Source organism: Mangifera indica, chromosome 14 (genome assembly GCF_011075055.1).
Source record: "Mangifera indica cultivar Alphonso chromosome 14, CATAS_Mindica_2.1, whole genome shotgun sequence".
NCBI lineage: Eukaryota > Viridiplantae > Streptophyta > Magnoliopsida > Sapindales > Anacardiaceae > Mangifera > Mangifera indica.
Window position 1 is genome coordinate 1,651,016 of NC_058150.1, and position 21,758 is coordinate 1,672,773.

General features: G+C 33.7%; 5 protein-coding genes across 6 annotated transcripts; 3 read left to right on the plus strand and 2 right to left on the minus strand.

The window, feature by feature from the left end:
• The first annotated feature begins 233 nt into the window (after positions 1 to 233).
• LOC123196633 (probable acyl-activating enzyme 17, peroxisomal) lies at positions 234 to 7,150 on the plus strand. The gene is given in 16 exon segments (XM_044610685.1): positions 234 to 880; positions 1,292 to 1,329; positions 1,332 to 1,420; positions 1,534 to 1,802; positions 2,329 to 2,533; positions 3,364 to 3,404; positions 3,505 to 3,630; positions 4,182 to 4,255; positions 4,846 to 5,066; positions 5,338 to 5,432; positions 5,613 to 5,829; positions 6,066 to 6,191; positions 6,271 to 6,289; positions 6,292 to 6,368; positions 6,480 to 6,692; positions 6,787 to 7,150. Coding segments are annotated over 16 exon segments (2,190 nt in total). The 5' UTR covers positions 234 to 611; the 3' UTR covers positions 6,898 to 7,150.
• A 479-nt stretch (positions 7,151 to 7,629) lies between these two features.
• Positions 7,630 to 11,067, plus strand: LOC123195513 (protein CHAPERONE-LIKE PROTEIN OF POR1, chloroplastic). Of its 2 annotated transcripts, XM_044609268.1 has the most exons (6): positions 7,630 to 7,857; positions 7,958 to 8,052; positions 8,928 to 9,310; positions 10,491 to 10,567; positions 10,637 to 10,747; positions 10,978 to 11,067. In XM_044609268.1, exons 1-6 carry the CDS (start codon positions 7,799 to 7,801, stop codon positions 10,988 to 10,990), a joined length of 738 nt encoding a protein of 245 aa, XP_044465203.1. In that variant the 5' UTR covers positions 7,630 to 7,798; the 3' UTR covers positions 10,991 to 11,067. The 2 variants fall into 2 exon arrangements, with proteins under 2 accessions (XP_044465203.1, XP_044465202.1); XM_044609267.1 differs by having other exon boundaries at positions 7,634 to 7,857; positions 10,637 to 11,067.
• Positions 11,068 to 12,089: 1,022 nt separating this feature from the next.
• On the minus strand, positions 12,090 to 13,749 carry LOC123196506 (tetraspanin-11-like). Its single transcript, XM_044610569.1, has 2 exons — positions 13,159 to 13,749; positions 12,090 to 12,459 (listed from the first exon to the last, which is right to left on the minus strand). The coding sequence occupies exons 1-2, from the start codon at positions 13,633 to 13,635 to the stop codon at positions 12,148 to 12,150; spliced, it is 789 nt and encodes a 262-aa protein (XP_044466504.1). The 5' UTR covers positions 13,636 to 13,749; the 3' UTR covers positions 12,090 to 12,147.
• Positions 13,750 to 15,364: 1,615 nt separating this feature from the next.
• Positions 15,365 to 17,297, minus strand: LOC123196507 (tetraspanin-11-like). The gene is made up of 3 exons (XM_044610570.1): positions 17,213 to 17,297; positions 15,918 to 16,312; positions 15,365 to 15,679 (listed from the first exon to the last, which is right to left on the minus strand). Exons 1-3 carry the CDS (start codon positions 17,295 to 17,297, stop codon positions 15,365 to 15,367), a joined length of 795 nt encoding a protein of 264 aa, XP_044466505.1.
• Positions 17,237 to 21,615, plus strand: LOC123196119 (enolase 1, chloroplastic-like). Its single transcript, XM_044610002.1, has 7 exons — positions 17,237 to 17,791; positions 18,281 to 18,588; positions 18,970 to 19,124; positions 19,210 to 19,527; positions 20,503 to 20,649; positions 20,746 to 20,796; positions 21,296 to 21,615. The coding sequence occupies exons 1-7, from the start codon at positions 17,427 to 17,429 to the stop codon at positions 21,359 to 21,361; spliced, it is 1,410 nt and encodes a 469-aa protein (XP_044465937.1). The 5' UTR covers positions 17,237 to 17,426; the 3' UTR covers positions 21,362 to 21,615.
• The last annotated feature ends 143 nt before the right edge of the window (positions 21,616 to 21,758 follow it).

The window sequence follows — 21,758 nt, forward strand, 5'->3', positions numbered from 1 at the left end:
AGACGCTTGGAGGAGATGTTGATGTTAAGAGTAGAAATGTAATTTAACTTTCTAGCATTGTAATTAGGACCTTTTTTCGATAATGAAGAAAAGTTTTGGGTGAAAAGTTTGATTTCTCCATTGTGTGGTAGAGAAGTGTGATTTGGCCAAACCATGGGAGGGTAAATTTATTCAATCATTAAATTAAAATATCATTATTATTTTTTTATTTAAATAAAGTACATCCAAATCCTATCTGACTGGACCCGATTACGTGAGACGAAGAATAACGCAACCGTGTCCATGGCTTCCAGTGAAGTAGGAAACCAGCATGCGGAGTTCCTTTGAAAACTGAACTAATGAATGATTTTGATTTCGAAAGCCGTTTTAGTGCCACTCCTGCAACTACCACCGTCGCTCCCACGACGAAACCAACCAGTTGATCATCAACTACTCACCCCACCCAACACGTGTTGCCAGTTGTTAATTTTTCTCTTCATTTGTGAAATAAAATATTAAAATCCCAGCTCAATCTCTGCTGATACAAGCGTTTTCACAGAATTTCTGTACTAAAGGCTCGCCTTTTCTCAGTTTTATTTCAACAGAAGTGGAGGAAACGTTGAAGTTTAGAAATGGCTGCTGCGACTCACACTTATAAGTCACTCGAGGGGATCTCCAGGAGCGACATCGAAGCCCTGGGAATCCCTTCTAAACTTGCTGAGCAACTCCATCGGAAGCTCGCCGAGATTATCGTTAATTACGGGGCTGCCACGCCCGACACTTGGCGCAACATCTGCAGAGACGTCCTTAATCCCGAACTTCCCTTCTCTTTTCATCAGATGCTCTACTATGGTTGCTACAAGGACTTTGGACCCGACCCGCCTGCTTGGTTGCCCAACCCGTAATTATATCTGATTCCTTTTAGCTTTAAGTTTAGTTGTTTATTATAGACTGAATAAATTTATGTACAATTATTTTCTGAGCTGATAGTTAAGGCTCTTAATGTATATGTATTGATGAATGTCATGAATATACAGAATGTTGGAAACTATGATGATGCTTTCAAATTCGAAAAACATTTGTTATTGACAGTTCATTATTTTGTATTCTTTTACCTTAACACTGTATATTGATGCATTTTTCAATCCACCTCTGTATATTCAATGCATTAATATCTAATGATGTTTCAAATTTTATATTGATGTTGCCATAATTTTGTGTTTTTGATATTTTTGGATGATAGAATCTTCTTATACACGTAATCTGAAGAAGGATTAATATACCCATTCAATTATTTGCTTGTTTATGGTAGGGAGGCTGCAAATTTTACAAATGTTGGGCAGCTATTAGAGAGCGTGGAAAAGAGCTTCTGGGGTCAAGATACAAGGATCCCATGTCAAGTTTTTCTGACTTTCAGGAATTCTCAGTCTCAAATCCTGAGGTATATTGATATATCTTCAAATGTGATATTTCTACTACTTTTATGACTTGTGCTTTGTTATTTCTGTGATTTTTTTTAATATAAATATGGCTTCTTGTCTTGTTAACTTTTAGGTGTATTGGAAAACTGTTCTGGATGAAATGAACATTTCGTTTTCAGTACCTCCCCAATGTATATTATGTGAGGATGCCTATGGTGCAAGCCACTTGTCAAACCCAGGTGGGCAATGGCTTCTTGGAGCATATTTGAATCCTGCAAAAAATTGCTTGAGTTTAAAAAGTGGTAGAAGTTTGGATGACATTGTGATAAGATGGCGTGATGAAGGAGATGATAATTTGCCTGTAAAGAGCATGACACTCAAGGAATTGCGTGCGCAGGTTTGGTATGCTACTTTTTATCTATAACTCTGTAAAAGTTGTTTGTCTGTAGATTAATCCATGAATATTTTATGATGGCATCATTAAATGCAAGGTATATAGTGGAAGTCTTTAGAGAATGTATTTGAGGTTTGATGTTAGGCCATCATGATATGTACATGAATGAGTGATATTCTGATTCAATCAACATATAGAAAGTAGATCTCTTTGGTGCCATTCAATGGCAAGCAGTTAGGCTCTTTAGTCTAATTAAATGGTTGGTCCGTAGAGGACTTTTCAACTCCCAGTTTCCCGTATTAGGTTGTGGATTTGAAGTTTGGTTGGGCACAGAAGATAATGTAGTTTTTGCATTTCTTGCAGTGATTTGTTTTATAAGCACTACATAAGCGTAGTGTCTTGTATTGAAATGGAAAATATTGAATTTAAGTAGTAAGATGAGGCTGCATGATGTTTCTAACATTGTTCCATTCAAAGTTTTAACACTATTGAATATTGTATAACCCTAAATTTTGTTTGCACACTTTTTTGTAGGTTAGTTGCATATGCACTGAGTTCCCTGGGCTTGGAGAGGGGATCTGCAATTGCAATTGATATGCCGCTGAATGTCAATGCTGTGGTCATCTACCTGTCTATTGTTCTGGCAGGTTACATGGTTGTATCCATTGCTGATAGTTTTGCAGCCCTTGAAATATCAACAAGACTTAAAATATCAGAAGCAAAAGCCATATTTACTCAGGTTATAATCCTTTCCTTTTGAAGGGCCATAAATTCATTGGTACTTTTTGGTGTTCCATAGATGTATTTGGGCTTGTTGATGTTTGAATCTTCTGCTTTTGATCAGGGCTATATCTTGTGAAGTTTTTTATGTCTCCTTTCCATTTTCTAGTGATTTTCTTATTTGAATGAGCTCTAAGCTATTTGGTCTATTTATTTATGCTGTACTATGTAATGGCCCAATAGAAATAGTGAGAATCTCATGGTAAGAATTAATCATCATTTCTTTGTTGTACATCATAAGATTACCATCTATCACATGTATGTTAATCTACCTTGTTTTGTCATAATGTCTGCAGTTTTCTTAGCAAAGTCCATTATACAGTTATTGTTTTCAAAAAATAAAATGAAAGAAGAGCTAAACTGAAATGATGGAACTATGCTCAGAACTTGTATCTCAACTTTTAAAGGAGTAGTTTTGAATTGAAAAACAATCTCTTATACTGAATCTCTTGTTGAGGCAGGACACCCAGTACTGAGGCTGTAACTTATGGAGTAATTGGTTGCTTGTTCTTCTATTAGGGACTGAAGGCCTGTATGAGATATTGAGGGACTTAGAAATGTTCTTTTTGTTTTTCTGTAAAAAAAAGAAAAGAATTTTAATATAGACAGTGAAGATTTCCAAACATATAGATCATCAAAATATGGTTTGACTCTTTCTTTAAGGGATAGAAAACAAGCATTCAGCCTTTACCGGTCAAAGTTGATCATCTTTATTAATTTTAGCCTCTAAGTTGGTTCAATTCACTCTTCATTGTGTAATCATTTTTTCATTTAATCTTTTCTTATCAGGATGTAATCATTCGTGGTGACAAAATTATACCATTGTATGGGTAAAGTTTTCATACACTCTAGCTGTATACTTGAATTGTCTGTTTGCCCTTTTCTGTTCCTTATTCTACTGGCTCTCAGAGTTTAGCTTTCATTCTGCAGTAGAATTGTGGATGCCCAAGCACCTATGGCTATTGTTATTCCAGCCAGAGGCTCTGGCATCAGCATGAGATTGCGTGATGGTGACATTTCTTGGCATGTCTTTCTTGGAAAAGTCAGAGATTTCAAGTATGGAGTTACTTTTATGTTTTGCCTATACTACCTAGTTAATCTGTGTGCCAGATTATCTATGGTCTTTTCATGCCATTTTATCTTACTCTCAGAAAGGTTACATGGGATTATTTTGCCCTTGTTTTGAAAGTTCACACATTCTATTGTTGATGTGATATCTTTTACCATCTAAATTTTTTGAGACATAATCTATAGGAATAAAGAAATCAAATCTAGTTCTAAACTTTAAAATTTATGAAATCAAGAGATCGAAAGGAAAATTATGGAGAAAAAGGGTAAAATGGAAAAAGAAATCAACAAGATGGGAAAGATAGACTGGAAAAATAATTATAGAAGGTAACCATGCCTACTTCCTGTCCCTAGTCTGATTCATTGACCAGTTGATTAATGTTAAAAAATTGCATGTGAGCACCTCATAGTTGAAATTGCTTTATTGAACCTTCTCAAAATTACTTGAATAATGATCTCTCATGTCTGAAAATTAATAAACATCAGTGAAGCTCTAATGCTGGTGCTGTGTCTGTCTGTTGTTTACATCGATCCTGCAGAGAATGTGAATTTTCAGCTGTTGAACAACCCGTAGAAGCATTTACAAACATTCTTTTCTCATCTGGAACCACAGGTATCTGAAAGAATAAACATCATAAAGCTTTCTTGAGTGAGTTTATTTACATAGAAAACTGGTACCTCCTTCTGGAGCATAAAATAGTCAATTTGCAGTTTGTAATTGTAGTGTCAACCGTCATCTGCTTAAAGTGTACTGGAGTCCTGTCTTTTTTTCCAAAACTACTAACTTCTGTTGTACTGTACTATTAAAATAGTCTAAACTCTGGAAGTGTCACAAAATTTTAGAGGCTTTGTAATGAAAAAGAAAAATTGAATGTTGACTTAAATATATTGCAGTTGCAACCATAAGTAATGGAGAAATAAGTGGCAATATATGTCCTGTTTAAAGCTCTATAAGAATGAATTTTCCCTTTACCAAAAAATTCAAATTGTGGAGTTCTCTTGGTGCTTTTCTATGAAAATATTTTTGTATCAAGTTTCATTAAATATGTATATACAAATGAATACCATGGCTTGGATAATTGTATGATTGAGTTAACAAATTTGAGAAGATTATTGTGTTCAATTTAATTTTTTTCTAACTGAAATTTCATTTAAATCATAATTGGCTAGTAAGGATCTAACTGAGCTTATGCTCTGTTCTAGGGGAACCGAAAGCAATTCCATGGACCAATGCAACTCCTTTGAAGGCTGCAGCAGATGCATGGTGCCACATGGATATCCGTAAAGGGGATATTGTTGCTTGGCCAACTAACCTGGGGTGGATGATGGGTCCTTGGTTGGTCTATGCGTCATTGCTAAATGGAGCTTCGATAGCTTTATATAATGGATCCCCCCTTGGCTCTGGCTTTGCTAAGTTTGTACAGGTAGCGAACCATGTGCAAATTAAAATGTTGCATCTGAGTCCATTTCTGAGTATCTGTCAGTAATTCTTCCACAAAAGACCTACAGATGCTAATGTCCTCTGTTAAACATTATTTCATATCATATATTAACACAGACCAACGAGATGATTATTTTGAAATAAACCTTTTTGAAATGGAATGGCTGCCTCAGTAACCTTTCTAAAGGGTGTCAAATATTTTATATGTAGGCATGTGGATATTTTTTAAATTTAATTTTCTGTGATTTTTCTAGGATGCTAAAGTAACAATGCTTGGTGTTATCCCAAGTATTGTTCGAACATGGAAAAGTGCAGATTGTGTAGCTGGCTACGACTGGTCTGGCATTCGGTAAGTCCTGGATGTTACCACTGATCTTGTTTGTTCTTCAAAAACAAAATTCTCAATGGGCATGTAATGTAATTAGCTTGCATGTGATTTGTTGATAAAAAATCAATTGTTTAAGGAACTATTGATTGTTTTTTTGTAATTTATTGTTTCTGGCTGTATTAAATATTTGGAAACTGGTAGGCGCTTTGCCTCCACTGGAGAAGCTTCTAACGTGGATGAATACTTATGGCTGATGGGGAGAGCTCATTACAAACCTGTGATTGAATATTGTGGTGGTACAGAGATTGGTGGTGGATTTGTTTCTGGATCATTACTGCAGCCTCAATCACTGGCTGCTTTTAGTACACCAGCTATGGGCTGCAAGTTGTTTATTCTCGGAGATGACGGTGTTCCTATAGTAAGCACCAGTGAACTTTATATTAATATGCTAGAAAAGATTGACCATTATGTATGCTAGAGTTGTAATTAAATCCCCTTGTTTATCTCCTGAATCCCTCTATTATTGATATATTTATCTGATTATAATGGTTCCTATGGAGCATCATGATTTTTCTTTTCTTTTTTTGGATATATGTTCCGTTTCATTAAATATACAAAGCATTCAAACTAATTTGCATAAACTTTCAATTATAGCCTCAGAATCTACCTGGGATGGGTGAGTTGGCGCTTGGTCCTCTCATGTTTGGTTCTTCGAGTAAACTGCTGAATGCTAATCACTATGATGTGTATTTTAAGGGAATGCCTTCTTGGAATGGACAGGTACACAAAAATTCTTTTCCACCTTCATTCTAGCGTATTGTGAGGCTGATGATTCTTATATTTGATTTTACTTTTACAGATTCTGCGAAGGCATGGGGATTATTTGAACGCACTTCTAGAGGATATTATCGTGCACATGGCCGTGCAGATGATACCATGAATCTTGGGGGCATAAAGGTAATGCTATTGAAATTTTGGCATAGGGCACATAAATTTCAAGTGTTCTGCATGCCTGTGCAAACCAGTTCAATTATATGTTGTCTGCTCTGATAAGTTAGTTCTGTTCAGGTTAGTTCGATTGAGATTGAGCGCATCTGTAATACAGTAGATAGCAACATCCTTGAAACAGCAGCAGTTGGGGTGCCACAACCTACCGGTGGACCTGAGCAACTTATAGTCGCCGTTGTATTCAAAGAGTCAAGTAAAACACCACCGGACTTGAATCAATTGAGGGTGTCTTTCAATTCAGCAGTACAGAAGAAACTGAATCCTTTGTTCAGGGTATTGATTAGCTCTATTCCCATTTCCATCTGCTAAGACTTAAGCACTGCAGAATTGACATTGTAACTCCAATGCTAACAAAAATTATCTCCAGGTTTCTCATGTCATTCCTCTTCCATACCTTCCAAGGACAGCGACAAACAAGGTGATGAGAAGGGTCTTGCGGAAGCAGCTTTCTCAGCACGACAAAACTTCTAAACTATGAACTCACTATGCTGATATCTCAACTCCTCTGTTGACTGAAAAACAGCAACAAGCATGGGTGGAAGCTGTCCTCTGATTGATATGTTCAAAGGGAAACCAGAGTTTGCCCACATGCTTACATCTATAAACTTGCAATTATTTTGGTTGTTTGATAAATTGATGTTATGAACCAGGTTGCACTCTATTTTTATTACCAAAAAAACTGTGTTTACCCACTTTGGGTATACAAATATACACATTTATATATGTTATCATATGATTAGGTGATTTTGAATTAAAAATAAAATAATAACTAATCATATGATGACATGTAAAAGTGTGTGTGTGTGTGTATATATATATATATATATATATATATATATATTATATTTATATATATATATATATATAAACATATATATATATAGAGTTTATTACACAGTTAATAAAATAGTCCTTGAGTGTTTGGAGAAATAAAGTCAGTTATATATTTTCGTCCACACTAACAATCTTGGTACTATATTTTATAAGATGAGAAACTTTTATCCTTTCAGTTTGAAAAAAATATTGTTCATTTCAGTCTTTTGAATTTTGTTAAAAAATTTATTAATTTTTTAAATAAATTGTTAAAAAGAAAAAAAAGCTTTAAATTAAATAATACAAAAAAAAAAAAATTGCTATTATAAAAATTAATAGACGTTAATGGTCTGAAAACTCGACAAAGTTTTGGGTTTTTTTAACTTTAAAAATGGCTGGGCCTTCACTTCCATGCCCTGCCGAGTCCAGCCCTCTATAATCTTCATCGTCTGTCACAGACACAAAATTGGCTTCTCTGACCCCAACTGCCTTGATTGAAGTTTTTGTTTGTTGGAACTTTGGAAGACTTACAGTTTCCGAATTCTTCCCAATCCAACAAACCAATTATGTCTTCTCACTTATTCTCAAACCCTAATTTATCCACGCCCTTCCTCCCTCATAAATTGTAAGTTTATTCTAAGCATTTTCCAATCTATTAGTCTTATTTTGTGCGACGTTATCATATTTATATGTTTTTAAGGGTTTGGTGTGCGGTTTTTGTGCAGTTCTGGTCATCAAAGTGTGGCCAAAGCGACCCCGTTTTGCACCATTTCTAGAAGCCCTCAAGCTCCTCGTTGTGCTGTAGATACATCCTATGGAGGTATTTTTTTGCGCTTATTGTTTGTTGTTAGAAAGTATTTTCTTTTATGTGATTGGAGTTTAGTGTTTTCGTTGAGGAGCATGTTAAGAAACCCTGCCCCTGCGTTAAAATTTTTCTGTTGCTTGGAAAATTTTCAATGCATTTTATTGGCGCTTTAATTGTTGAACAATTTATCAAATTCTGGGAAGAAAAACTGGACTGCTAACAGCTGTTAAGCGTTCACCCATGTTTATTAATTTATTCGGCTCGTGTTTTAATGGAGCCGACTAATGTAAATGCAAGCTTTTTTTCGCTCTGCTCGCTTTTTTTTTTTTAAAATTTTTGTGGTCCTTGTATGAGTGTTCTGTTTATTATTGTCTTTGGATTCTATTTGCTTTTGTTAATGGATGACTTTTTCATGTTAAGCAGTAGTTTTAACCTTTTCCCCCTTATTCTTGGTACCTCTGGGGTAATAGTGCAATGCAATAGAAGTGTTTAGTCCTGATTTCATCATTTTAAATCATAATCTCATGGTTGTATGTTGGAATATTTTCTTTTCTTTGTTCCTTTCTTGTGGGTGAGAAAAACATAGCTCTATTATTCTTTTACCTTATCATATAATATTATGTGACGCATTACTTTGTTTAAACAGTCATTTGGGTTATTTTACAGCTGGATATTTTCCACGAACCGAGTAAATATGTCATTTGTTGCATTGAAAGTTGAAATTTATTGCAATGTCAGAAGCAATTGGTATTAGGTTGTGATAATTGGTGATTCTTATGGAATGTGTGCTGTGTCATTTTGTCTTGGTGCTTCCATACGTTACTGTAGTTTTATAGTTCTGCTCTTCTACTGTTCATGTCTTGTGTAAGACACGGTTCCATTTTCTTTAGGTAACATCCCAACCTTTCCTCGAATGAATGTTTGGGATCCTTATAAATGCCTTGGTGTAAGCCCTTATGCTTCCGAGGAAGAAATTTGGGGATCACGCAATTTTCTACTGCAACAATATGCTGGACATGAGAGAAGTGAAGAATCAATAGAAGCTGCTTTTGAGAAATTACTGATGACCAGCTTCAGACTAAGGAAGAAAACCAAAATTAATTTGAAAAGCAAGCTAAAGAAGCAAGTCGAGGAGTCTCCACCCTGGGTTAAGAACTTACTCAATTTTGTGGAGCTTCCTCCTATGGAAGTTATTTTCAGAAGATTATTCCTTTTTGCATTTATGGGTGGCTGGAGTATCATGAATTCTGCTGAAGGTGGACCTGCTTTCCAGGTTTGTTCTTGTTGTAATTAGATTATGACTACAAGTACTTTTTTGTAATGATTTTAAAACCAAACTAGTGATCGAACCAGTTGTCTCACTGGTTCATGGTTTGACCGGTTTAACTTATTATCAAATTATAATGAATAGATTTTGTTTAAAAATTTGTAAAAAATAAAATCAATCAAGATACTCACATCTATGAAGATTAGAACATATATTTTTTAAGGAGTAACAATTATTCATTTATTTCAATGAAATAATTAAAATAAAAAAAATCTCAATCTCATGATACAGAAAAAAATAATTCTGTAAATTATTGCCTATAGAAAGCATTTTAATAGATATGAAATATTTTTTTCTTCGTTTTTATTTTGTTTTTGAATTTATTTTTTCTTATAAACCTTTATAAATTTATCTAATCTAATAAAAAATAATCAAATTACTCAAATATAATTAAAATTTTAAAAAATATTCAAAATTTTGGTCATATCTGGTTTTGACTGAGTCAAAGAAATAACCGGATTTTTATATTAACTGAATTGGACTTGGAGCCGGTTCTTGGTTTAACCGGTAAAACCAACCGATCCAATCAAGTTTTAAAATCATTGCTTTTTCGGTCCCACTTATATCTCTTTCATAAGTTATGTTGGTTTAATGTGTTAGTGAAACTTATGGTTTCTCAACTGTCTTTTCGTTATGAATATATAGTGCCTTGTTATTTTTGTTTTAAGTGGTTAATGTCTCATAAACGATAGTTTTGGTAAGCTTTGTTGTTATTGTTTTCTCACTCTCGATAGATATTTGGTTAGACAAGAACAAGATGTATGTGATTGGATAGACGAGTCATGGTCCTAAATGTTTTGCACCACATGTACAGTAGTTGGAGTCAGAGTTTTCTGTATGTTGCAAGAGATATGTGTGTGTAGTCATTATCTTAAACTTTGGTATGTTAATCTGTTGCTCGGTGCGTGTGAATATGGTCAAATTAGTTCTAGCTTCTACCTTGCTGAAGAGGCATAAAGTTTTAGTGGGCTTTCATTTATCCTCGATTTTGTGTCTCTTATGGACCTTCGGGTGAATTGTTACTTTGATTTAATTTGACGGGTTTTCATAATTGCTTTGAACAATTTAGAATATCATAATTACTATCTTAAACATGAAACAAGAAATATACTGATCTTCTTTGCAGGTAGCTGTCTCTCTGGCCGCTTGCATGTACTTCCTTAATGAGAAGACAAAGAGCTTGGCTAGAGCGTCGATCATCGGGTAAGTTCTGTTATGTTTGAATAATTATCTAGTTTTTATTTATTAATTTATAATATTTTTTATTCACAGATTTGGAGCTCTTGCGAGTGGGTGGATTTGTGGTTCCATCTTTGTCCCTATGATTCCAACAGTGCTAATTCATCCTACTTGGACACTGGAGCTTCTAACATCACTAGTAGCGTATGTTTTCTTGTTTCTTGGCTGTACTTTTCTCAAATAAAAAGGCTGCAACTTACTATGTTAACTCTAAAGAACTGAACCAGAACCCTCAGTTTCCATTGCCATCGAACTTTGAGGCATCCACCTTTTTTGTGTTCTGGCTTTTCTTCTTACAGTGTAGTGAAGCCTGACAATGCATACCACAGTTTATTGAACTATTTTCTTAACAGAGCTTCTATGAATTTGGACAGTTCTTTTGGTTGAACTATGTTGCCGGCATCTGAAATCCTCAAGTTGTAAATTCTTGTTACTTACACTCCTAAATAAACAAAATTAGATCATGACCGATTGTATATCCAAGTGATCACGGGTATTTCAATTATATTCCAAATTGACTAAAGACTAATTCAATTCCATGCAAATAGGTTCGAACCATATTCAACCCAAATTATGTTCACAAGTCAATAATCGAAACAACTATAATATTCAAATCCAAACTAAAAATTTGAACTATGATAAAAAAAAAAAACACTTTCAAATTTTGATACATTTCAGCAACACAACCATTTAATCATCAAATTTATACAATTTGAGAATGAAATAGCAAACCTTAATTTTTTCCCACAATGTCAAGTGATTCAAGTTAAATATGAGGAGGGAATAATTATGGAAAACTAGAACAATGTCTAAGAACACCGACAATTATGGAAATCAACAACAAATATGGAGGAAAATACATATATTGGTGATTGTTGGCCAATGTTTTGCCGGAAAAAGAGTTAGAATATCAATCTGAAATCATTAAAATAGCAGGGAGTGAGTACAACTCCATTATATATAAGGGTGAACTTCGATTGTTCTTTCGACCTCCTTTCGGAGTGTTATATTTTACTTCTAAAAAAAATCCATTGTATATATAAGGGTATTTTGATCAAACTTTATATGATGGTTAATTAGGTATAAAATTCAGAGTCGTGATTATTTTTATTGACCTTTAAAATTGGATTAATTTATTAATTTTCCTATTTTAAGCACATAGAAGCTAGTATATTACTCAAGACCCTTTCTTTACCTCAAAGAATAAGAAATAAAATAAAAAACTGTACAAATTAGCCAATGAAAAAGAAATTAACATACATCGAAATTATTTGTCACAACAAACATTTTCCTCATCATGTTTTGACTCTGATGTATAAATACGCACTTTTATAATAGTAATGCTATACGTATTTTATTTTTAGTATTAAATTTTGATGATATCTTATCATATTTATAGATGATATTGAATATCCATTTATATGATAATACATTATCTGAATATCTATTTAATATTGTGTGTATATAAAACTCTTAAATCTGCAAAAATTTTCATTGCGACTTCTCCCACTGAGCAGAATGAATGATGCTGATGATCATACATGTCAAGGGTGATACTTTCTGAATAGCCTGTTATCTTTCTCATTATTCTTCATTGCAAAGCAACCAAATGAGTAGCTGATAATGAGAAGTACTAAAGCACAAAGGTTGAATATGGCGATATATCTCCACTGCTTCTTGATGTTCATCAGAAACCCTTCTTTGCAAGCATTGCAGTCGTAGCATAATTTGTCTTGCTCATTGCTCCATCTACGGCAGTCGCTGTTATTCGTGGCTTTGCCTTCTCTGGGAGCTTCCCACCTTGTTGCACCTTTCCACTGGAACCCACATTCAGACGGTGGCTTGCAGCAACTAGACTGCAATACAGATCAAAACATATACATATACTGATTCAGGTTTCATGTATGATCATACACCAAGATTCTGATCTTACTGATTGCCATCTTCAATTTTGAATATAAACCATAATAAAATTCATTGCGGACTGCCTTTATGACCAAAAATGAATAATCCAATCAACCTTTGGACGATTTATATGTCAATGAATTTTTTGATGTGTGCTAACATTAATTATATTTGTTGAATAAAACTATGAATACAGACAAGTTGAACAGACTTATATGTACAAACAAAGATAATAATTTGTGATTAAATGATGTGATTATTTATTATTTTCTTTCATTTCAAAATCACTTATTTACGTATTACCATCTTAATTTGTATAATTTATTTGTTCATATAGTATAACTTATATTAGTTAGGTACTTTCTTCAAAACTATAATTTTACTCATGGTAAACTATCATTAAGAAGATATATTATTTTAATATAAGTAATTTCAGAAAACTCTACAAGGTACAATTGTATAGGAATATAAGTATTTCTATAAAATCTAAAATTTTAATTTAATATTTTATAATGTATATATGAATCTTACTGAGATTAGGATTGAATGTCTTTTTTATTAATAGAAGATTCATAAACAAATTCGAAAGTATATAATTTTCCCGAACTGTATCAATTCCTATATGACATATGAAAAAGAAGTAAAATTACCTGAATTGGGGACAAATTCCTCCCATGTAACTTGGAGATTCGACAAATCTCAGATTCTCTGAAACAGCTCCTTATGTCATCCCATTTTTTCCCATTCACAAAATTATTCTCCAACCAATGAGCAAAATCCCAAGTTCTCATTTCGCCAACTCTTTTATCCGAAATCGTCTTCCCCACACCCTCATTCATCACCATGAAAATGAACACAGTGAACCCTAGAAGCCCAACAATCAAACAAAACGTAACAAACACGTAAATAAACAACAAAGCGTTAAGCCTGCAACAAGAACCGATTAACCCCAGCAGAGAAACGAGGAGCAAAATGGATCCCGTTATGAGCAATGGATTCTGCAGTACTTTCTCGCATTGTGATCCGCCATGCAAGTGGAAAACAAGCGACAAGGCGATGGCCACGAGGCCTAATAGAAGTGATATACAGTTCAAGAGCCCCACTATGAAGTCGCTCACACGAACCATCTTCGAAATCTTGGGTTGAAGATCGAAGAAAAGATTAGTAATTAGGGTTTACTGAAGGAATTGGATGAGATGGAAGTGAGAATTTCCAGATTTGTTTTAAGAGAAAGCGACGGAAGGAGGCTAGATAGAAGGAATGTCTTCTTCGAGAAACGTAACAACCTTATAAGCTTCATACAACGTTGAATGTTGTTATATTATGATGTAAGAACGGTTTCAAGAAAGTTTCCTCCTTAATCCTCGTTGTAAGTTGTTACTGTTGTCGTGAAAACAAATAAGTAACAATTAAACTATCCCATAATTTTACGTATAAATAACGAAATATTTTATTATATAATTAATTATTATTTTATTTATAATTTATAATTATCTAATTATATGATAACATATCATACTTTATACATATAATATTATTCATATTCTTAATTTAAAATTATTTAATTATATAATGATATATAATATATGTAACTAATCGTGTACTTAAAAGTGTGAGAGTATATATAACATTGTTTTAAATATCTTAATTAATGTTATATAATTTCTTTTAGAGTAATGCTACACGTATATCTTTTAGTATAAAATTGAGTATACAAATGATGTGTTATCATATAATTGAGTATAACTTTATTTTTAATTCAAAATTATCCAATTGCATACTCATATATTATCTATGTACTCAAATATATATAAAAAATTATATATATAGTTTTATTTATTTTTATATGTTATAGCACCAATATAACACTTGCTTCGATTCAATTACTTTATATTTAAAAGTAAAAGAATATATATTTTAGAAGCGTAAGTATAATATATTAAATTTTTAAAAATTTATTAATATTATATTTAAATTGAATCATTAACTTGGGAGTTTATTAAATCATTAACTTTAAAATGTTGATAAGATGATTTATAAAAAATTTAAAAAATCTTTTTTTTTTTCTCTTTTCTACCATTATTATTATTATTTTTATTTTCTTTTCCTTCCTTCCTCCTTTTTTTTTTTTTTAATTTCTCTCGCCCTTTTTCTTCCTCACAGACCCAAAGCCGCCAATCACCACAACTTCACGATCACCATTCAGAGAAAACAAATTTTCGGGTCGTTCCGGGTCTTTTAAGAATTCTGCGGGCCATCCATTACATGGTCTATGTATGTATATATGTATGTATGCATGTTAAGTCGAAGGCTCAACGAGGTGCGTTTCGGTTAAATAATTTTTAATGCCAAAACACAGCGTATTGATTCCAATGGTATTTTTATGTATTTTTTATCTCTCTCTCTCTCTCTAACACAATTTTCCCTCATTTTTATCTCTCTAAAAGTTGTTTAGGTGTGGAGTTTTCTTGTTCAATCCAATGGTATTTTTATGTATTTTTTTAGTGTATAATTAGATACATAAATAATAATAAAATAATACTCAATCACATAAAAATAGATAATTGAATATTTAAAATTAGATATATATAATATTACTTTTTTATAATAAAATTATGTATATCTAATTTTGAATATCATATAAGTATATATTATTATGTGATCAATTTATTTTAAATTAAAAATAAAATAACAATAATACATCATTTATGTAAAGTTAACATATACATTCGTCGAAACTATATATTTTTGTCACCTGTAAAGAGATAAAATTTGATAACACAAAGAATCCCTACATCTACAACAATTCATGAAATTTTTTCCCTTGAATTAATTCATTGAATTTCAAGACTAAATTCAGTAGTAAGGACTATACCTAACGTACTCATGATCATGTATATATTTCCTCCTAAGGCAGCAGCCAAGAGAGAACTTCATGATCACAATGGCCAACACACAGACATTGAATACACCCAAAGCTCTCCATTCTCGCCTCACTTGTGCAAGAACTCCCGCCTTACATGACTTGCAGTCGTAGCAAAGTGTCTGCCGGTGGTTGCTGAAGGTGGTACAGTCGCTGTCTGGCACCCCTGGACCTCCTTCCGGCATCACCCAGAAGGTTGAGTTCCTGTGTATTAATCCACAATACATTGGTGGCTTGCAGCAACCAGACTGAAATTATTGGATAAAAGAAATTCTCATCAAATGATCACTATGAAACACTATAACAAACTGGTATTAGCCAAGAGAAAATAATTAATGGATAAATATCTAACCATTATAAATATTATTTTTATAATTTTAAGAGTAGAAGAAATTTTATTGCCGTCCTCCGTTATAGTTTCTCAATATCAGTTTTTTTAGTGAAACATGCATAAATAAACAAAGAGGGCATAAGAAAAAAAAGCACCTGTGTTAGAGACCAATGCTTCTCATTAATATCGTTGCACACCTTTGCATCAATCAAACAACCCTTTATCTGTTCCCAATTTCCTCCATCAACCTGATTTTGCAGCCATTTAGAGTAATCCTGAAGTCGGCTTGGGGATACGCTCTGACCCACAACCTTGTTGGTAACAACGAGTACAAAAATGGTGAAAACCAGAAGCCCTATTATCAAGAGGAACATAATAAGCAAATACAGAAACAGCACCCCAGTGGCCCTACAAAACGATCCAATCAATCCCAGCAACGACACAACAAGTAAGACGAGACCCGTTATCAGTAGCGGTACTTCCAAGGCTTTCTGGCAAGTTGTTCCGCCATGAAATTGAACATAGGCCGCACATGCGATGGCGACGAAGCCTGACAGAAGAGAAAGGCAGTTCAAGGCTATGAACATAAAGCTGCTCAAGCGAGCCATTGTATTGTATTGAATTGTACTATAAATTGTTGTTCTTAAGACTGGTTTATATGAAGATTCAATTAATGAAATATATTGGTTTTTTCTGTTGAAATTGAAGGAAACAAACCTATAAATTGTGTGTACCTTCCCTCTTTCTTCTGGATTCGTAACTGCTTGTGGTTATATTAGGCTAAGAAAGTTATAACTAGAGTGTAAATTATTAGTTTAATTTGTTATGACAGAAAAATTATATATATATATATATATATATATATATATATATATATATATATATATATGAACTTTGTCTTTATTGATTAAATAAATAATTTAATCAATAATGTTCGTTAATAATAAGCTCTGTTAAATTAGGAAATCGAAAATATTTAAAATTCGAGTATAGATTTTTCATAAAAACAGTAAGATTTTTCCACTTAATGTCTTTTCACATTAATTAAATTTTTCCACCTTGATGCTTGATTCCTTCTGGAATTTTCCAATCCTTAATTGAGATTGAAATGATGAAAATTTACTCTTTTATAATCGAAAGAGAATTCTTATTCTTTTATCAATTTTTATCATTCGTAAAATGAATTTTTATCGGTTTAAAAAATAATATTATATATATAATTTTAAATATATAATTAAATACAAAATGATTTTGTGATGTATTTAAAGAATCCCCAAAGCGTAGCCCCATTAATGGTCAAGATTAATATCATAAAAGTTACAGTTATGAATTTTAGATTAAAAAAAAAAAAAAAGGGAAAAATGTGCCACGTAGTGAAATTTGGGCTTGGTTTGGGTGGATGACGGCCCGTCAAACTGAAAGACAGCGAGTCAATGAGAGACAAACGCACCTAACTTGGCCTGACCTCCCACAATGTATTTCCAACAACCACCAATAGCCAAATTTGCAGATTTATAGCTGCGCACTGCTTTCATCGCCCGTCAGCGGACTTTCCCACGCCAACTTTCCCACTATTTATATTTTCTCTTCAATTTTTCTTCCTTCCGAACGCCATTAACAAACCCGCTTTCTCATTTTTCTTTTTGTTTTAATAGCAATTTCGCATGGCTTCTTTAACTACACAAGCCAACCCTTTCTTCTCAACTAAACTTCAACGCTATGCCCCTGCTCCTCGTAAGTTCCACCCCTGCAGGGTCAAGTGCTCGGTGGCCGCCACGACGTCGTCCAAGGTCAAGTCCGTGAAGGCCAGGCAGATCATTGACAGCAGGGGGAATCCCACCGTCGAGGTTGATCTCATCACTGATTGTCTTTTTCGATCGGCTGTGCCTAGTGGGGCCTCTACTGGGATCTACGAGGCCTTGGAGCTCAGAGACGGCGACAAGAGTGTGTATGGCGGTAAAGGTGTTATGAATGCTGTTAAGAATATTAACGACGTTTTGGGTCCCAAGCTTGTTGGTGTTGATGTGAGGTAAATTTGGTTTTTCATGCTTTTTGAATGAAGAACGTATTGTCATAGAGTTTGAATTTTTAATGTTGGTTGAAATTTTTACGATAGAAATATAGTACTGGCCTGGTAATGTTACCGGTAAAGTTAAAAACATGGTAATAACATTGACATTGATGACTTACACGTTGGATGCTACTGAAATGATGTCTTCTATATAAGCATGTGTAGTATGTGGAATGTTGCTCGAACGACAGTGTGTGCTACTAAAATAACGAAGTGGGGTGCTAAAACCATTGTATTGCTGGTGTAGCTTTGAAATGAATCATATTTAATTGAGTGATCACATGATCAGAGCAATGTATTTTTTCCCTTTTTAAGATTTGTTTATGTTATATATTATGCATTTTTCTTGTAAAGTTTGATGCTTTTAATATGTGTTTTCAGTGTGAGTAGTTTGTTTTGTTTGCTACTGGCTGTATGGTTTTGATATTCTCCTTATTGGTTTTCAAGAAATCAAGCTGAAGTTGACGCTATAATGGTGGAAATTGATGGGACTCAACATAAGTCAAAACTGGGGGCGAATGCAATATTAGGAGTATCTTTGAGTGTCTGCAGAGCTGGCGCAGGAGCAAAAGGATTGCCCTTGTACAAGCATATCCAGGAATTGTCTGGAACAAAAGAGCTTGTTATGCCAGTTCCTGCTTTTAATGTGATAAATGGAGGCAGTCATGCTGGAAATAATTTGGCCATGCAAGAATTTATGATATTACCAGTAGGTGCAACCTCATTTGCTGAAGCTCTCCAAATGGGTAGTGAAGGTTGGTAAACTATGTCTCATCCTTACCGTTCTCTTTATCTTGGACTATTTTCATTGGCACTCATTTGGAGACCATGAACAAGCCTTATATATTTGTTGGAATTCTGATTGTTGCTTTATAAATTAATAGAGACTACTTGTTTTCCCCATACACGTAAAAGGAGGGTTATACACTTGTGCCTTAGATTCTAAAAGTTACTATAAATTTTAAGTTTGTAACTATTTTCAGTTTTCATTGATCGCAGTGAATCTGTGGCATAGTCAATTGCACGCTTATTTTCTATAGAATGTTGAAATTCATTGGCTTGTTACTTCAATTAATAGTGTTTTCCAGTGATACATCTTGTTGATGAATTACTGCTTTATGTTTCTGAGCTTACAGTGTATCATATGTTAAAGGGGATTATCAAGGCAAAATATGGACAAGATGCTTGCAATGTTGGAGATGAAGGGGGTTTTGCTCCCAATGTTCAGGATAACAGGGAGGGACTTGTTTTACTTATGGATGCAATAGAAAAGGCTGGTTACACTGGCAAGGTAGCAGTTGTTTGTTTGCTTTACTCTTCTCTGTTTCAAGTAAAATTTTGCTTCTGCTGCCTATGAACTTAAATCATTGCTGCAGATCAAAATTGGGATGGATGTTGCAGCTTCAGAGTTTCTCACTAAAGATGGGAAATATGATCTAAATTTTAAGAAACAACCAAATGATGGAGCTCATGTGCTGTCAGCACAGAGCCTTGGTGACCTCTACAAGGAGTTTGTTAAAGACTTCCCTATAGTATCTATTGAAGATCCCTTTGATCAAGATGATTGGAGTTCATGGATTTCGCTTCAGTCATCTGTTGATATTCAAATTGTCGGAGATGATTTGTTGGTCACAAATCCAAAGAGAATTGCTGAAGCCATTCAGAAAAAGGCTTGCAGTGGTTTACTTCTAAAGGTATGAATCTAATCCATGGTCATTTTTATTTTTTGAACATATGCTGGCTACATTTTGCTTTTATTTCTTTTCTTTAATTTTTTCCTCCCTTAATCCTTTTCTTCATTGACTTGATGGTGGATGTTAATGCTGTTTCATTTTGATTTTCTTTTAGATTTGTTGCCTCAGTGGTATCTTATTGAGCTCTACATTTCTGACTTTCTAATCAATTTGATCTTCATTTAGGTGGTAGCCCATAAATCAGCATTCATCTTGGATGATACAATAGGCAATATTATGATTATATTGCCAGCTTATCTAATAATCTACCAGTTTGTATGACACTTATGATTGAACACATCTTGTTTCTTCTATTCAATCTACCAATATATGTGGAAAAAGAAACAAGAAAATGTAGAGCTTAGTATATTTCTGTTTATGTGAATTTTTAAATTCCTTCCATGAGTCTTCTTTAGGTTCTACATTCTTGATTGTGGTTTCCTGTTCTCTGTGTCTATTGCCACATAGACTGTATCTAGAAAGAACTACATTGCCAATTTAGCGTCCTACATGATTTCACTACTTCGTATCAAAGAATACCTGCATTTCTTTTTTATATTTGAAGGATCATGAGCAATATAATGGAGCAGCCTTTCAGCCTCATTGTCAAATCCATTAAGCAACAAGTTGTTTTCAAATTTCATTTGTTTTTAATTGAATCGTATTGAAAAACAATGGACTCATTCTAATTAGTGTATTCATTTAGGAAGAACAAATAAAGGAAATTCAATCTAGAGAATTTATAATTGAATTCTTCCTTTCCTTCTTTATTCTCTCTAGTTCTGTAAATTAACTGACCACTTAAAATTTTACATTGATCTTCTTTATAACAAATTATTTATTGCACAAATTTTAGTTTTCTCCCAATCAAAATAGACGAGGGCATTGCCAGGCTGATGTTTCATTTAGCTCATTTTTATTTATTTATTTTTCCAGGTTAACCAGATTGGCACAGTGAGTGAATCCATCCAGGCAGCACTTGACTCAAAAGCTGCAGGTTGGGGTGTGATGGTCAGCCACCGCAGTGGTGAAACTGAGGATAATTTTATTGCTGATCTTTCTGTCGGTTTGGCAAGTGGGCAGGTTTAGCAACTGAAATCTGAACCTTCTTATCTGTACTGCATTGTTTCTAAATTCTAAGGCCTTATAAAGCTGATCATTACATGTGTTGTTTTATAGATCAAGACCGGAGCTCCATGCCGAAGTGAGCGGTTGGCCAAGTATAATCAGGTATATTCAATGTTCTGAAAAATTGCCTGATCTCTTTCCTTTAAAATTGGTGTTTTGAATTTCTCTGTCAATCCAAAAGTTCTTGTACCTTTTTTTACACACTCAATAATGGAGATCTGGCACTCACACATGCCCCGGTGGATGACACCTGAACAATACTCCCAATCATTTGACTGTGGATTGTCTAAAATACCCAACTTTAATCAAAGTTATTGGATTGAATGAGGATTCTATTCTTCAAAGTTCCTTCATTCCTTCATAAAACAAACAAACAATTTCATTTTTTGGTATTTTTTTTATCAAGTACAGAGATGTCTATGGAATCTTTTCTATTTACCCTTAAAAATGCTGTTGGTTGCTTATGAGATGGTTCTGAATATTCTATTTAGTTAATATTTTCCAGATTGATGTTATGTCCACCTGTATGTGCTAAGTCAATGATCATTAACAATTATAATACAATCTTCTGAGTTTTTTTTACCCTCGCGGTTTGTTACAGCTTCTGCGCATTGAAGAGGAAATTGGAAATGTGCGTTATGCTGGACAAGATTTCAGATCACCTTAGTTGCAAGATACAGAAGGCAGTTTCTTCGAATTAAATAATTTCCAGGTCAAATTCAGCGTTGAGGAACATAGTATCTGAGCTATGGATCTGTCAGATCTATCTGTCAAATCTATGAATTCCGGGATTTTTTTTTTCTTGATAGAGCCAGTTGGCTAATATGTATTCTGAAGCGCCATAAGCAGATCATTTGTTAATGTGTTCTCAGTTTTAAATTGAAATGACTATTGTCTCTCAATAAGTTTTGATTTGCAGTATACGGACTGAATATGGAACTTGGCTGAATGCTGTGTGTGACTTAGTTCAAGACCTGAACACCATCTTTTGTAATTTACAATGTACTAGTAACGAAAGACTGGTCTGTTTAGTTGCAATGCACCTGTTGTTGCTATCTACATGG

Coding starts and splice junctions, on each gene's coding strand:
- LOC123195513 (XM_044609267.1), top strand. CDS start 7,799: ATGTCTTCTCACTTATTCTCAAACCCTAATTTATCCACGCCCTTCCTC. Junction 7,858..7,957: donor CCCTTCCTCCCTCATAAATT/GTAAGTTTATTC, acceptor GTTTTTGTGCAG/TTCTGGTCATCAAAGTGTGG. Junction 9,311..10,490: donor AAGGTGGACCTGCTTTCCAG/GTTTGTTCTTGT, acceptor TCTTCTTTGCAG/GTAGCTGTCTCTCTGGCCGC.
- LOC123196506 (XM_044610569.1), bottom strand. CDS start 13,635: ATGGTTCGTGTGAGCGACTTCATAGTGGGGCTCTTGAACTGTATATCA. Junction 12,460..13,158: donor GGAATTTGTCCCCAATTCAG/GTAATTTTACTT, acceptor TCTGTATTGCAG/TCTAGTTGCTGCAAGCCACC.
- LOC123196507 (XM_044610570.1), bottom strand. CDS start 17,297: ATGAAAGCAGTGCGCAGCTATAAATCTGCAAATTTGGCTATTGGTGGT. Junction 16,313..17,212: donor GGGAGGTCAGGCCAAGTTAG/GTGCGTTTGTCT, acceptor CTCTTCTGTCAG/GCTTCGTCGCCATCGCATGT. Junction 15,680..15,917: donor AGCATTGGTCTCTAACACAG/GTGCTTTTTTTT, acceptor CAATAATTTCAG/TCTGGTTGCTGCAAGCCACC.
- LOC123196119 (XM_044610002.1), top strand. CDS start 17,427: ATGGCTTCTTTAACTACACAAGCCAACCCTTTCTTCTCAACTAAACTT. Junction 19,528..20,502: donor GCAGTGGTTTACTTCTAAAG/GTATGAATCTAA, acceptor TTATTTTTCCAG/GTTAACCAGATTGGCACAGT. Junction 20,797..21,295: donor GGTTGGCCAAGTATAATCAG/GTATATTCAATG, acceptor GGTTTGTTACAG/CTTCTGCGCATTGAAGAGGA.